The sequence below is a fragment of the Aedes aegypti genome, chromosome 1 (genome assembly GCF_002204515.2).
Source record: "Aedes aegypti strain LVP_AGWG chromosome 1, AaegL5.0 Primary Assembly, whole genome shotgun sequence".
Classification (NCBI taxonomy): domain Eukaryota; kingdom Metazoa; phylum Arthropoda; class Insecta; order Diptera; family Culicidae; genus Aedes; species Aedes aegypti.
In genome coordinates, this window is record NC_035107.1 from 85974336 (window position 1) to 85987853 (window position 13518).

Genomic DNA, 13518 nt, shown 5'->3' on the forward strand with positions numbered 1-13518 from the left:
CTACGGGCATTTCCCTCCATTACTTCAGCATGATGGAATATACTTATTTTCCTTTAAAATTAATTGTTCGTCATCAAAATTCAGCTCAAACATATGAACACAATTCCTTTTGACTGTACAATTATGGAATTTGCTCACAGTACAGCGAAAACAACAAAATCAAAGAAACCGTATTTTTACGTCGAGCGTCGCGCACACATTGATGCGCACAAGCTTTTTTTCTCAGTACGACGGATTGAACTTTGTTTACATTCTCAATTATACGCGGCAGTTGAGGAAATTTCGTAAAATTTGATGATTTATTGAAGTTTTACGGCGTGTGATTGGAATGAAATCCTTCAGTGAAGAAGTACGAAGGTTTTCCATAGTGAAAATAAGTGCCCGGCGAAGTAAGTCATCCACGGGGCGGAAGAAACTTGTGTTGGAAAGTGGTGTGGCTCAGTCGATCGCTAAGCATTTCTCTCAAATCGTGTTTGTCCATGCGATTCCGGTGAAAAAGTGCAAAGTAAATAATTGAGCTGAAGTTATTTACCGAAATACAGTATTTTTATTGCATTTTTGGTGTACAAGTGTACAAACCATAACAGCTTTCACAAAATTACACTTGGATAATGAATCTATGTTGCAGGTAAGTTTGAATATCCGCCGTAGTGGAACATTTAAAGTTTGATACGACGAATAGTAGCGCTTACGACGAAGTAGAACAAAACCCTACATCAACTGTGATAAGAGTGGTAGATAGAAGCAAGTGAAAGATACAACTACAAAGTACGAGGAAAGGGACGGGCCTGGGATTGAACCCATGACCTTCTGCTTATGAAGCAGAAGCGATAGCCTTTAGACCACCAACCCTGTCAACCATTCCCCCTCTTTTTTATTTGTTTAGCATCCGGGAAAAAATCAGGAATTAGAAACCTGATTTGGAATGGACACCCTGGTAATACTGATATGAAGATTATTTTCATTACACTTTCATGAAATTGCATAAGAGATGTTTACTTCTTTTGATTTTAGGCTGTTCTTTCAAGAGAAAAGTATTTTTATAGTTATTGGAATTAAAGCTTATAATACGTTCATAAAGAGACTTCTACAAAACATATTTTTTTCAGCACAAGGTGAGATTTCATTCTCCTGCAAGATTAAGATTGCAACGTGTGAACTGAATTCTGCACCGTTACTTGCGTATAACAGTAAACCGGACGACTCGATGAACACTTTCGTCAAAGAAGCTCACTGTTTCTCCGTTGTTAAAGGAGAAAACCAAGACTTGAGTATTGCTAGAACTATGAAATATTTTACTTAATACGATTCGAGGCATCGAAGTAACCGGATCCAGCAGAAGGACGGATAAATCGTAAACCGTTTTAGTTACTTGTCGCTAGCAGAGAAGAGAATAATTGCTTACATTCTTTCAGCATTGACAGTTTCTTGAACAAGTTAATTATTTGTATATCAACGATGATTTATACTTCTTTATGAATAAGCTGAATGAATTAATTGAAATTTATTACAAACGCATGCTAACTGTATTTCCGTATTGTTTTCATTTTCGGCCAAACGGCATTCGACCAAAACACCCGGATCCCCCAAAAAGGAGTTTTTCTGAAACTTAAATAGTAGTGCCGTGTGACGGCTCAAAATTAATGATTTTATATCCTAAACATCATAGCTATAATGCCGTGGACCAATATGATCATATACCGGTGGTCAATCCGGATACAGGGCCGGAAATTTAGTGTACACCTCTTATTCCAATAGTGATTCTTGATGAAATTGTAATGTACTGGTATTTCTTGGTAAATGTAATGGTATTTCGAATGTATTTATGTGAAAGCATGTATCAAGTCTTGCGAGCTCATGTGGAACAGTTTCGAACCAAAATAATCGCTTGGACATTTTACTTGTTTAGATACAGGAGACCGGAAGTCTTAGTATGTAACCCGGAGAACCAACCCAATTCAAATGTTAATTTCCATACTGTGTCAAATTAAATCAGATTTTCTCGACAAAAGATGGCCATCGGAAGCGGTTTTTGGTAATTTTGAATACAGGTGATCATTTTAAGCTCAGTTTCAGAACCCCGTTCTTGGTTCAGAAGTCCAATTTGTATCATAAGAAAACACTTATTATGCGAAACATCAAATAACACTTTTTCAGCAAATTGAAACTTTAGGAGGGGCAACTAATCCCCTACACAAAACTGTTAAAATTTTGAGAATTTATCAATTGAGTCAAAAGAGTGCGAAAAAGTCATCCACTCTAGTTTTATTTTTGTTAGGATAGAGGCTGTTGAAGGAACTTTTCTTTCATAAGAGAAATGGAGAACATAATGAAATTATTCTGTATAAACACCAGACAAAAATATCCAAAGAAACTCCGAAAATGGAGCTGTATCTGGGCCACACATTGACGAGTACAATTTCCGATGCTGACTTTGTCAATGTCGAAGCATCAGGGTACATGATCTTGAATGAATTTCTAGAAGTTTGAAACACTTGTATTGCCAATTGATGGAAACGAAGCAGCGTGTGACACGTATTACCATGCTGAAGCAACAAACTTGCATCGCGTAGCCAACCATTCTATCATTCTTCATCAATGAATGAATTAATCGAAGCGCCATAACGCTCAACAATCGCCTCCATTATCAATGATCAACATCATCTCCGTCATTGTCCGGTGTAAATCGGACGCAGCGAATAGAAACCGTCAATTAATTTTAGCTTCTCTTTCTCGTACACTTCTCCTGGTCTGATTGTAGGTTCTTATCAAAAATATGCTGTACGGAACGTCAGACGCAGAACCACAAACGGAAATTGTGGTGTCCCAGTTAGCACAGGAATTGTATAATAGTAATCTGCTCTTGCTACTGATACAGGTAGGTACCTGCGGATGATGATGAGTTAAAACTCGATTATAATTGGTTGATGTCAGACAGATAAGCTTGTTGATATTATAAATCAGTTACTCAAATTTCTGATCGACACCATCCAAGGAAATCAAATCTACTCAAAGACCCCTCTACCAGCTGCATCATTTTTATAACACAAATTATAAAAATCCCATTTTTTTTGTTTTTAGATATTTTTGCATCTTTTTTTTTTTTACAAGTTCTCAAAAAACTTCACTACTTTAATAATCCGTGTCGATTTTGATCAATGGTCAACTGAATCCGGAGATATTCCAAAATTCCTTGGAGGAGCCATAACTCACTTAAATATATCAGGCTAAAAAGTGTTTGTCATGTTCGGTTATTTGCTTCTTGAAACAATAATTCGATTAGCGTCGAATTGCATGTGGGGAATGTCGGTCCTCAAGGAACATCGAAATATCTTTTAAACCAGATGATCAATGATCAATATCGACAAAAGTTCTGAAAATAAAGAGTTTTTTGAGAACTTGTAACAAATGGTGCAAAAATATCGTGAAACAAAAATTTCAAAACGATTTGAATAATTGTTGTAGTAAAATTAAGCTGCCGGTAGAGAGGATAATTTCTCCAATTTCTGATACTGTTTACTCACTTTTGCCTGATGACTCACAGAACCTAAGTCGTATCGATTTTGAGGGCAAGAAAGACGTCGCACAGGTGTTCAACAATGTACTCAGACGACAGATCGGAACCCGGTCACCTACCGTGGAGTACATCTGCACAAAGCCAGAAATCCTGTTCACACTTATGGCGGGGTAAGTTTCCCCATGAGCTTCTTCGACGGTAGTTTTCACTCATCTTGTCACCTCTTCTAGCTACGAACACCAAGAGATTGCACTTAACTGCGGAACGATGCTGCGAGAGTGCGCCCGGTACGAGGCGCTCGCCAAAATCATGCTCCACTCGGACGAGTTCTTCAACTTCTTCCGCTACGTGGAAGTGTCCACCTTCGACATCGCTTCGGATGCCTTCTCGACCTTCAAGGAGCTGCTGACGCGGCACAAAATCCTGTGCGCCGAGTTCCTGGAGCAGAACTACGACAAAGTGTTCGACCACTACCAGCACCTGCTAAACTCGGAGAACTACGTGACGCGGAGGCAGAGCTTAAAGCTACTCGGCGAGCTGCTGCTGGATCGACACAACTTCACGGTGAGTGCTCAATGAAATGTTCTTTGATACTAGTTGCAGAATTGAGGTGTTATGCTATTCGGTGCACTTAAGCCTTTTGTTCATATGTCGGGTTATGTTATGTTATGTTTAGTTTAATTCCCCAGAGAAACTGAGAAACTGTTCCATAAATTCCTCAATGAATTCGACCAGGGATTTCTTCAACATTATTTCATCCAGAGATCAGTCCTGCGTCCCTCCTAGAGACCCATCAAAAATTATTTTAGCAATGTTTCTAGAGAATCTCCCAAAACCCCCTCAAGGGTCCAGTAGTTCTTCCGGAGATTCTTGCAGAAGTTATGTCCTACAAAAGATCAGCATGTGTTTTGCAATGAATCTGGAGCATCGGGAACCTTCAATAATTTTTGAAAATTGAGAACAATTTCCTGGAGATATTCTTTGAGAAATCGCACGATAAACTCTCGCAACACTTCTTTGGGAAATTTCTGAAGAAATCTGTTGAAGAATTTCTTAAAGAAACTTGAGAGGATTTTTTGAAATAATTCCGTAAGACAACTCAAGTCAATGTTTTGGATGAAATTTAATGAAGTTCTGAACGAAAATGTTGCAGGAAATCCTAAGAAATTGCTGGAATTTTCTGAAGTATTTTTGGAGATAACCTTAAAAAGAAAACCTGGTTGTTGGCAGAATGTAAAATGAATGAATTTTCTTTATTAGAGAGACTTTCAGCCCTTGGCTGGCGGATGTAAAAGCATTTTTTTTTGAAGACGTCCACACGGTAATGCTTCTAGTGGAGGCACCAAAAGCAGCAAACTGGATGAGTTCTGAATAAATATTCGGGGTAATACATGAAGGAAATTTCGAGTGAATTCATGAATTACATCGTTTAAATTTCTAGTGGAAATCATTAAAATTATATAACGTAAATACTTGCATAATGTCACGAGCAATCGTTAAACAATTCTAGAAATAATCTACGGGCGATATCTGGTCAGATTCTAAGGAATCTTTTTTAAAACTTTTTTTTTTATTCTTGATTGGTCTTTTAGGGCAAGTGTACCATTAATGGTGCACTTAAAAGAAAATTGCTAAACACGATCATGAAATATATGATTTTAAGGTATCAGTCAATAGATTTCAAATACTTCTACGATTGAAATGTAAAAAAATCACATTTTATTTCAAATTTACCTGCAAAAAGCCTTGCAACAATAATAGCAACACTGTTCCATTAGTCCGATTTAAAAACGGTCTTCGGTAAAGTTGTAGCTGATGAATGTATCTCACAGTATCAACATCGTTCTAATCCCCAAGAGCACATGGGCACACACTATGGCCGATTGAATGAATTGCTTGATTTTCCCATAGTAATTCCCATATAAACTTTAAATGGCTTGTGCAGTCTCAGTTTTCATCCAAATGAGCTCAATTTTTGGGAGGACACTCAGAATTTGATCTAGAATCGAATGAGCGGTGTCGAGCAAAAACGATTTTTGAACCACTCTAATGGGTACTGATGCACCACTATAGGTACAAAGAAGCAAAATGTTCAAGCAAAATAATAGTTTTAAATAGTTTTACAATTACATTTCATGGATATTATTCGATAAATTGCTTCATTTCACACCGTACATCATAGAAAAAATATCACCTTATCATTTATTAGTGCGAAAAATGCCAAAACACACTACCTCGACTATTGGATCTACCTCCACTGAGGGAGCGTTTGCCCTATTGTTTCTTGTTTGGTTTCTATTTTTTCATGAATGAAGTTCCTATTCTTTAGACACACAGTTTCTCTTCCATTTAACGCACGTTTTTCTTGCGAATTCCAACCTATACTCCCGGTCCATCTCCTCGGGATTTATCAGTTACCCGAAACAAGTTGATCTCCAATCGGTAGTTCTTGATTCTGAAAAAAACTGGTTGTAAATCTTATGCTTCTTCCTAACCTTGAACATGAAATACAATTATTCGGAATCTTATTTATATTTTTTGCCTGTCAGTTGATGTATTCCAAACCAATACACGCTATGTCTAAACCAGCATATTATATAAATCGAATGTACATCGGATTTTTTCCCGCTAGATATCAGTATTTGGTCTCTAATTTCATAATCGGAAGGTTTCAAAATATTCTATCGGTGAACATTTTTCCCATACATTTTCTGTGGGCTGAAATGTGTAGGAAAACGTGATTTTCGTTGATTTTCATAAGCTTTATATGAAAAAATAACTAATAAGTAGAAAAAATTCAAAACCTTCCGATTATAAAAATATAACTTAATTATTTAACTCTAGCGGAAAAAAATCGAATCGGTACATTCGAATTCTATAATCTGCTGGTTTAGACATAGCGTGCAATATGATAAACACATCAGATAGGTAGCTCGAGATTTTTTGAATAGCTTTGCCTATTGCCTTGATATCATTCTTCTAGCTAGATATAGGAATTGGTTTGAAATTACCGCTACCAAGGGGGCAAATCCCAAATCTATTTGTGACGAAACGGAAGGTATTAACATTTTGGACTAATTATTTGAATCTTTTTTCCAATCCTGAAATAGAGACTCGACAATACGTATCTCATTTTGGGACCACCCTCTGGTTGGTCCACAAAACAGCGTTACCAAGAATGATTATTGTTCGGTAACTGCAGCACCTTCTGTACTCTGCTCTCCTTTTTGAACGAGCAGAAGAAGCTCTCCTCACAAAAGAGTAGGAAAAAAAACAAAAATAAGCCAATAAGGCGATATTCAAAACTGAAAAGGCAATAGATGGCGCTTTTTCAGTGGTAGTAAAAACGAAATCCTGAAGCAAAGAAAGCACCACGGAAGATGAACTAAACTCAAAAAGGTATGCATTCACTTTACACTTAATTTTTAATCACTACTTTTTTGATATTTTCCATACGTTTTGACAGTTCTCCGACTACCATTCTTCCATGCGCTTGTGTTGAAAGTTTGAGAAATTTGAGAATCCAGCGTAGCGCGATCAGTGGGAGGAATACAAACAACAGTGCCGTCGCTCGGCGGCCAGTGAGAGAAACTGAATTTTCGAAAAGTTGTTGCCTGTACTTGGTTATTGCTTTACAGTTGCGACACCTATCGGGAAAAACCCCTAATAAATATTTCAACTGATCGTTAGCTTATATTCTTCCGAGCAACTTTGGCAAAGACGCCATCCTTCAAGCCAATTATTGTTATAATTATTAGGTATTATTTTTATTATTTATCTTTATTTAAATGGTTTTTCGCCCATAGCGAGTTCGCTACTCAAGCGTCTAGCTAACCAATATATTTAAATGCAGAACATCATCCCTTTTTACATCAAGCGCCATCTATCTGAAAAATTCTCAAAGTTATAATATGGAACCCAGTAAAGGAGAAAAACGTGAAAACTTGTCCAAAATATAAATAGCAGTTTGGAACGTTAAAGATGTAACCGTGGAATTGTTCTTTTATTTTTCTTCATTCAAGTTATCGCGTATGGCGAAATAGGGAACCACTATGGCCATAGCTGGTACACTCACCCTAGTTGGGAGATTTGCATATGATATTTTTTTTCTCTTGTATGCTAATAAACGATAATCCTTAACAGGTAATGACGAAATACATCTCCAATCCAGACAACCTGAAGCTGATGATGAATATGCTGAAAGAGAAATCTCGGAATATTCAGTTCGAAGCCTTTCACGTGTTTAAGGTAAATATGATTGATGACAGTTTGTTCTCACCATACTAAAGCATACATTCTAACCCCTATTGCAGGTGTTTGTAGCGAATCCGAACAAACCGAAACCGATTCTCGACATCCTGCTGCGGAACCAGGAGAAGCTAGTAGACTTCCTAACGAAATTCCACACGGACCGATCCGAGGACGAACAGTTCAACGACGAAAAGGCGTACCTAATCAAACAGATAAAGGAGCTGAAGCCGGCTCCGGATCAATAGTAATACGCGCGATGCAAGCTAAACGTTTTTGCAACTACACAAACACGCGCGCACGCATACAAACACACACACAACCTCCTCACTCCTGCCCCTTGTTTCCCGCATCCCGCCTGTGATCCCCCCCCCTGCACTAGTATTTTGTAATAAATCGCAAGTAACAATAGAAATGTCTATAAATACAATTCAAACTCTAGTATAAAATGATAAAACTACTATAGAAGTTATAAACAAAATTTTTGGGTCAATCGTTGAGTCCCCTTGATAAAAACCGATAAAACCACATACACGCATATATAAGCAGATAAGCAAAACAAAACAAATGCTAGTAAGTCGAAAGAAGTTAAAAGCTAGTGTTTATGATAAAGCAAGAACCTTGCAAAACCTTAGTCCAAGCAAGAGGAGAAAAAATAAAACAAAAAATGCATTACCAGCAGAAGAGTAATATATTTATTGAGACTAAACAGACTTTCTCGCGGCTGCTAAAACCCGAACTCTATATTAACAGTGTAATAAAATGTTGTAAAAATGTAACGAAATTAAGCTGCGTCGTTTTTGTTTCTTTTCTTGCACATGTTTAGTCTCTGGATGGAAGCATCAAAACTTTAATTGTGAGGATTCTTATAGAATGGATTTCCAAGAAGCAGAACATTAATGCGAACTATAAATTGTGTTTTCTTTATGTTTCAACTTTTATTTGTTTGTTTTTTTTTGCGCCTTTTTGCTGTTGTAGTTTTGGTAACTCACTTGCTTTGTGAGTGAGGGTTAGGTTGATAGGTGGTAGAAGAGGCACTAGAGGAGGACAAACTACTCTGAAGTATGTTTTAGTTTTATTGCTACTTTTAAGTATGTGGTTCTAGCTTGTGCCCTGTTCATTTTTTTCTGTTATTATCTGAAGTCAGATGATGTGTATTGAAAAATATAAAAGTGTTTGATTATTTTAGAAGAAAATAGAATTTTCTATTATCCCTTAGGTTATAACATTACGTTGATGTTGCCACGCCTCCATTAATTCTTTAACATTTAGCATAAACACACACTCACCTACATACACAATCTTCGTTGATCACCTCCATACCTCATTAGTTCTCTATAGAGAGGTACGACGAAAAAACGTAAATTCTCCCCGCTATTCACTAGTAAGAGATCCATCACAGCTCTCGAGCGATTAGGTTTTAGACGTTCATAAAAGGGCTATTATACTCTAGGACTAGAAAAGCTTATGTTTTGTGTACTTTTTGAGACTTAATAAAACTAGAAAAGTGATGTAAGCTATGGTCTTTGAGCTATCCAAGATCATGGTGTTCGCCACGCAACAAGATTCCGTTCAATTTAGGCACGACACACATGCAAGTCACTGAGAAACGATTCTGAAAACTGTTCCTAATACGAGGTGAAATATGGATGTCTATAGGAGTAGTATCTCTACAACACATACAAGAGTTTTGTACCGTGGAAATACCGATGGTTGTTCTTTAAACTCGTCCCTACATCAGGGAATTAAACGCGCACGTAACAATTTAAAACATACTTTATTACGACACGATAAAAGGTACGAAACGATACGGGACGTAAACAAACTAACTGAAGTACACAGATACAATACGATGACAACCACATTAAAATCATTCAATGATGCGCTTCTCCAGCATCACACATAGACAGTTATGCTGCCTAGTGCGAGCCCAGCGGCGTGCGAAGAACTGCATAGTACACCGCGATAGGGTTGTCCTCAACATCTCCCCTCTTAATATAGGTGGTAGGGGTCGAACCTGATTGGCGGTCTTCGAGTCCGTGAAGATCGCCTAGGAAGATCTACCACCGGTTCAACTTCGATTGCGGATTCGAATTCGGGTGATGTTGATGTCGTTGATGATGAAGAGGTGGACGGGACAGCCGGAACCTCGTGTCGTGGCGTAGACGATGCACGGGCCGGCGTGGAACCTAGCAAGGTAGGCTCGGGACTGGAGACAGGCGCTAACGTAGGTGACGATAACGAGGCGCTCGGAACAAGTGAAGGAGTTGGCGTGCCGCCCGGTTGGCTGGGTAGATTCCAGGCACCCAACAGGATGTCCAGCGGCAACAAATGCTGGTTAGAGGTGGCTTGACCGATGGAAGGCTTCGGTGTCGTGTCAGCAGCATGACGACTCCGGAGCTGGTTGATGTGAGAGCGCAACATTCGGCGATCGTCGATCCACACATTATACATCACGTCTCCGATCTTTTCGACGACTGTACCGGGAACCCATTTCCAACCGTTACGACTGTGGAGCTTGGCGTAAACAGGGTCGTTTCGGCTGAAGGATCTCGATTTCTTGAGGTCGTCGGACGTTGGCACTGGTGTACGTATCGGCGGAGGACGCAGAAGCTCGAGACACGTGCGGATTTTGCGCCCGAACATGATCTCTGATGGCGACTTCTGGTCTGGCAAAGCCCGGTTGGGTGTGCTGCGGTACGTGAGCAGGAAAATGTCCAGTGCGTGCTGTATCGATCCTCTCCCCTCTCGAATCTTCTTCACGGCCCTCTTGAAAGTGTCCACGAATCGTTCCGCTTGGCCATTTGATTGTGGATGGAATGGGGCTGTCGTGAGGTGTTCGATGCCGTTGGAGGCGCAGAAATCGGCAAATTCGGCGCTTGTGAACTGGGTACCGTTGTCGCTGACCAGTGTAACGGGCATACCCAGCCGAGCAAACAAACCACGGAGAATGGAAATGGTCACCGCCGAGGTGATACGATTTGTTTAGACGATCTCCGGCCATTTGGAGAAGGAATCGACGACGATGAGGTAATAGTCGCCTTCGATTGGACCGGCGTAGTCGACGTGGACGCGCTGCCATGGAGCGGCTGGTTTGGGCCACGGCACCGGTGGAGAGTGAGGAGGCGATCTGGCTACGGACGCACAATGTCGACATGCCTTGACGAAGTCGACGATATCGGCATCCAAACTGGGCCAATACACGTAGCTTCTGGCGAGGGCCTTCATACGCTGCATGCCGGGATGGCCACGATGAAGCTGTTCGAGACACTGCTTGCGGAGCAGCGTCGGGATGACGAGCCGTTCGGCAAACATGACGCACCCATCTACCACGGAGAGCGATTCCTGCCTGACTTGGAACCGTTGAATGTCGGACCCCGAAAGCTTTGACTGGGGCCAGCCATGTTGAACGTGGTGGTAGACTTGGCGGAGCAGTGGATCTGCTTGGGTGCTTTGCGCGACGGCTCTGAAATTGAGAGGTAAAACCTTTACCGTATTAGAAACAACTGACCTGAGATCCTCTTCCAGGTTGAGGCTCGCGATGACATAGTCCTCTTCGGGCCTGACGTGCTGGTTGATCAACCGGGAAAGCAGGTCTGCGTTGCCAAACTTGTGGGTGGGCACGTACTCGATGTCGAAATCGTAGAGCAGCAGATGGAGAGCGAAACGTTGGAGCCGGTTGGCAGTGTAGACCGGTATTCCTTTTTTCGAGCCGAAGATACGGAGCAGAGGCTGGTGGTCGGTTTGCAACCGAAAGTGCCGTCCGAAGAGCATTTTGTGGAATTTGGTGACGGCAAATATGATGGCCAAACCTTCGCGGTCCGGTTGGCTGTAGCCTTGCTCGGCCTTCGTGAGTGCCCTGGAAGCGTGCTGGACGACCTTGATGCTACCGTCGGGGAACTTGTGGCTGATTGTTGCCCCAAGCCCAACGGAAGAAGCGTCGGCAGAAACGATGATCTCCCGCTTCGGATCGTAATGTGTGAGTAGCAGATCCGAGGAGAGAATTGCCTTGAACTGCTCGAACGCTTTCTGGCACTCTGGAGTCCACTGGAATTTTGCATCGTCTTTCAGGAGATTGTCGAGCGGGTATCGGAGCTTACGCATGTTGGGAACAAACTTGCCGTAGTAGTTGATGGCCCCCAGGAAGGATCGTAGTCCGGACACATCTGTAGGCGGCGGCAGCTTCGTAATCGCCTCGATTTTGGCCGGATCCGGACGTAACCCGCGACTGTCGACGATGTGACCCACGTATTGCACCTGCTGCTTGCGAAACGTGCACTTTTCGGGTCGGATGGTGAAGCCGAAATCCTGTATTCGCTTCAAAACAGCCCGTAAATTGCGGTCGTGCTCCTCTTCAGTTCGGCCGCCAACGATAACATCATCGAGATAGCCGGAAGTGCATTCCAGACCGGCTAACATTGTATCGGTGATCTGCTGAAACGCACCAGGCGCAACTTTCACACCCGGCGGGAGGCGGTTGTAGGAGTAAAGACCACGATGAGTGTTGATGGTTAGCAACTTACGGCACTGCTCGTCAACTTCCACCTGCAAGAAGGCGTCGGACAAATCGATCTGGCTGAAGACCTTGCAGTTAGCCAGCTTGGCGAAGATGTCGTCGGGCAGGGGAAGTGGATACTGGTTTGGTTGGAGCGCAGCGTTCAAACCCGTGGAATAGTCTCCGCAAATTCGAATGGAACCATTGGCTTTGCGGACGACGACGATCGGAGCGGCCCACTCCGAATATTCGACCGGGGTGATGATATTTAGCTTTTCCAGCCGATCGAGTTTCTGGTCGACGGCATCGTACATCGCGTACGCAACCGGACGCTTCGGACAGAAAACGGGTCGAACACTTTCTTTCAACTCCAATTTAACTTTCGTTTTGCTGCACAAGTCGGAACCGAGTAGCTGAAGTTGTTTCCCGGTGACACGGATGAGCTCTCGCCGTGTGCTTTCTCCGATGGTGACGTCGCACTCGAATTCCCCATCGAGCGACAAGATGTTGCCGGATGCTGTCTTCGCTTTCACCGTTGCAGGCAATAATGCTGGGCTGCCGAGTTTCTGCCAACTTTCCCTGCTGATGACGGTGATATCTGAGGCGGTGTCGAGTTGCAGTCTGATATTCGTTCCAGAAAGGACGACGGAAACGAATCTGCGTCGCTGCTGCACGCTGCACACGTCAACAACCACCACCTTCGTCGAGACTACTCGCTTCTTGCGTTTGCTTCCCGGTTTCCGGGATTTGGCACTTTCGCAGTAACCTTCACGGTGTCCGAATTGGCCGCAATCGGAGCATTTGTGGTTCTTGTAGCTGCAATCACGGGCGTAGTGTAATGCACCGCAGAGCCAACACGGGTACGTTGGCTTCTTGACGGCGTCACTGGAAAAATGTGTTTGTGCCTCGCGATCACGCTTGTCGAACCTCTTCCCACCAAACTTCCTCACCGCTTGCACTTGGTTGTACGGAGATGGAGCTTCGATCATCGCACTGTCATGCTTGAGATTGAACAGGCGTTGACACTCCTCGGAGAGCTGCTCCAACGTGACGTCGTTGTTGTCCTCGATTTTCGTGAGGAGACGAGTGCGGATCTCGACGTCATTCTCCGATTTCAGGCCACAAACGTACACCAAGCACTTGAACTGCTCTTCTGTGAGCTTTCCTAGTTCAAATTCTACGCAAGCCTTATTTACCCTGCATGCGAACGCCACATGATCCTCCGTGGGATTTTTCGCAATCTGCAGGCATCGGTATC

General features: G+C 42.2%; 1 protein-coding gene across 4 annotated transcripts in view; it reads left to right on the forward strand.

The window, feature by feature from the left end:
* The window catches only part of LOC5576594 (protein Mo25), a 54760-nt gene that overhangs the window by 39812 nt on the left and 1430 nt on the right, over nucleotides 1-13518 (forward strand). For 3 of the 4 annotated variants that reach the window (XM_021841623.1, XM_021841633.1, XM_021841639.1), the window contains exons 3-7: nucleotides 2762-2878; nucleotides 3545-3687; nucleotides 3748-4081; nucleotides 7661-7765; nucleotides 7831-8961. In XM_021841623.1, the coding sequence (XP_021697315.1) occupies nucleotides 2762-2878; nucleotides 3545-3687; nucleotides 3748-4081; nucleotides 7661-7765; nucleotides 7831-8013 (882 nt within the window). In that variant the 3' untranslated portion in view covers nucleotides 8014-8961. Of the gene's footprint in view, nucleotides 1-2761; nucleotides 2879-3544; nucleotides 3688-3747; nucleotides 4082-7660; nucleotides 7766-7830; nucleotides 9453-13518 lie in introns of those variants that run through there. The other variant, XR_002499814.1, reaches the window with a different exon arrangement.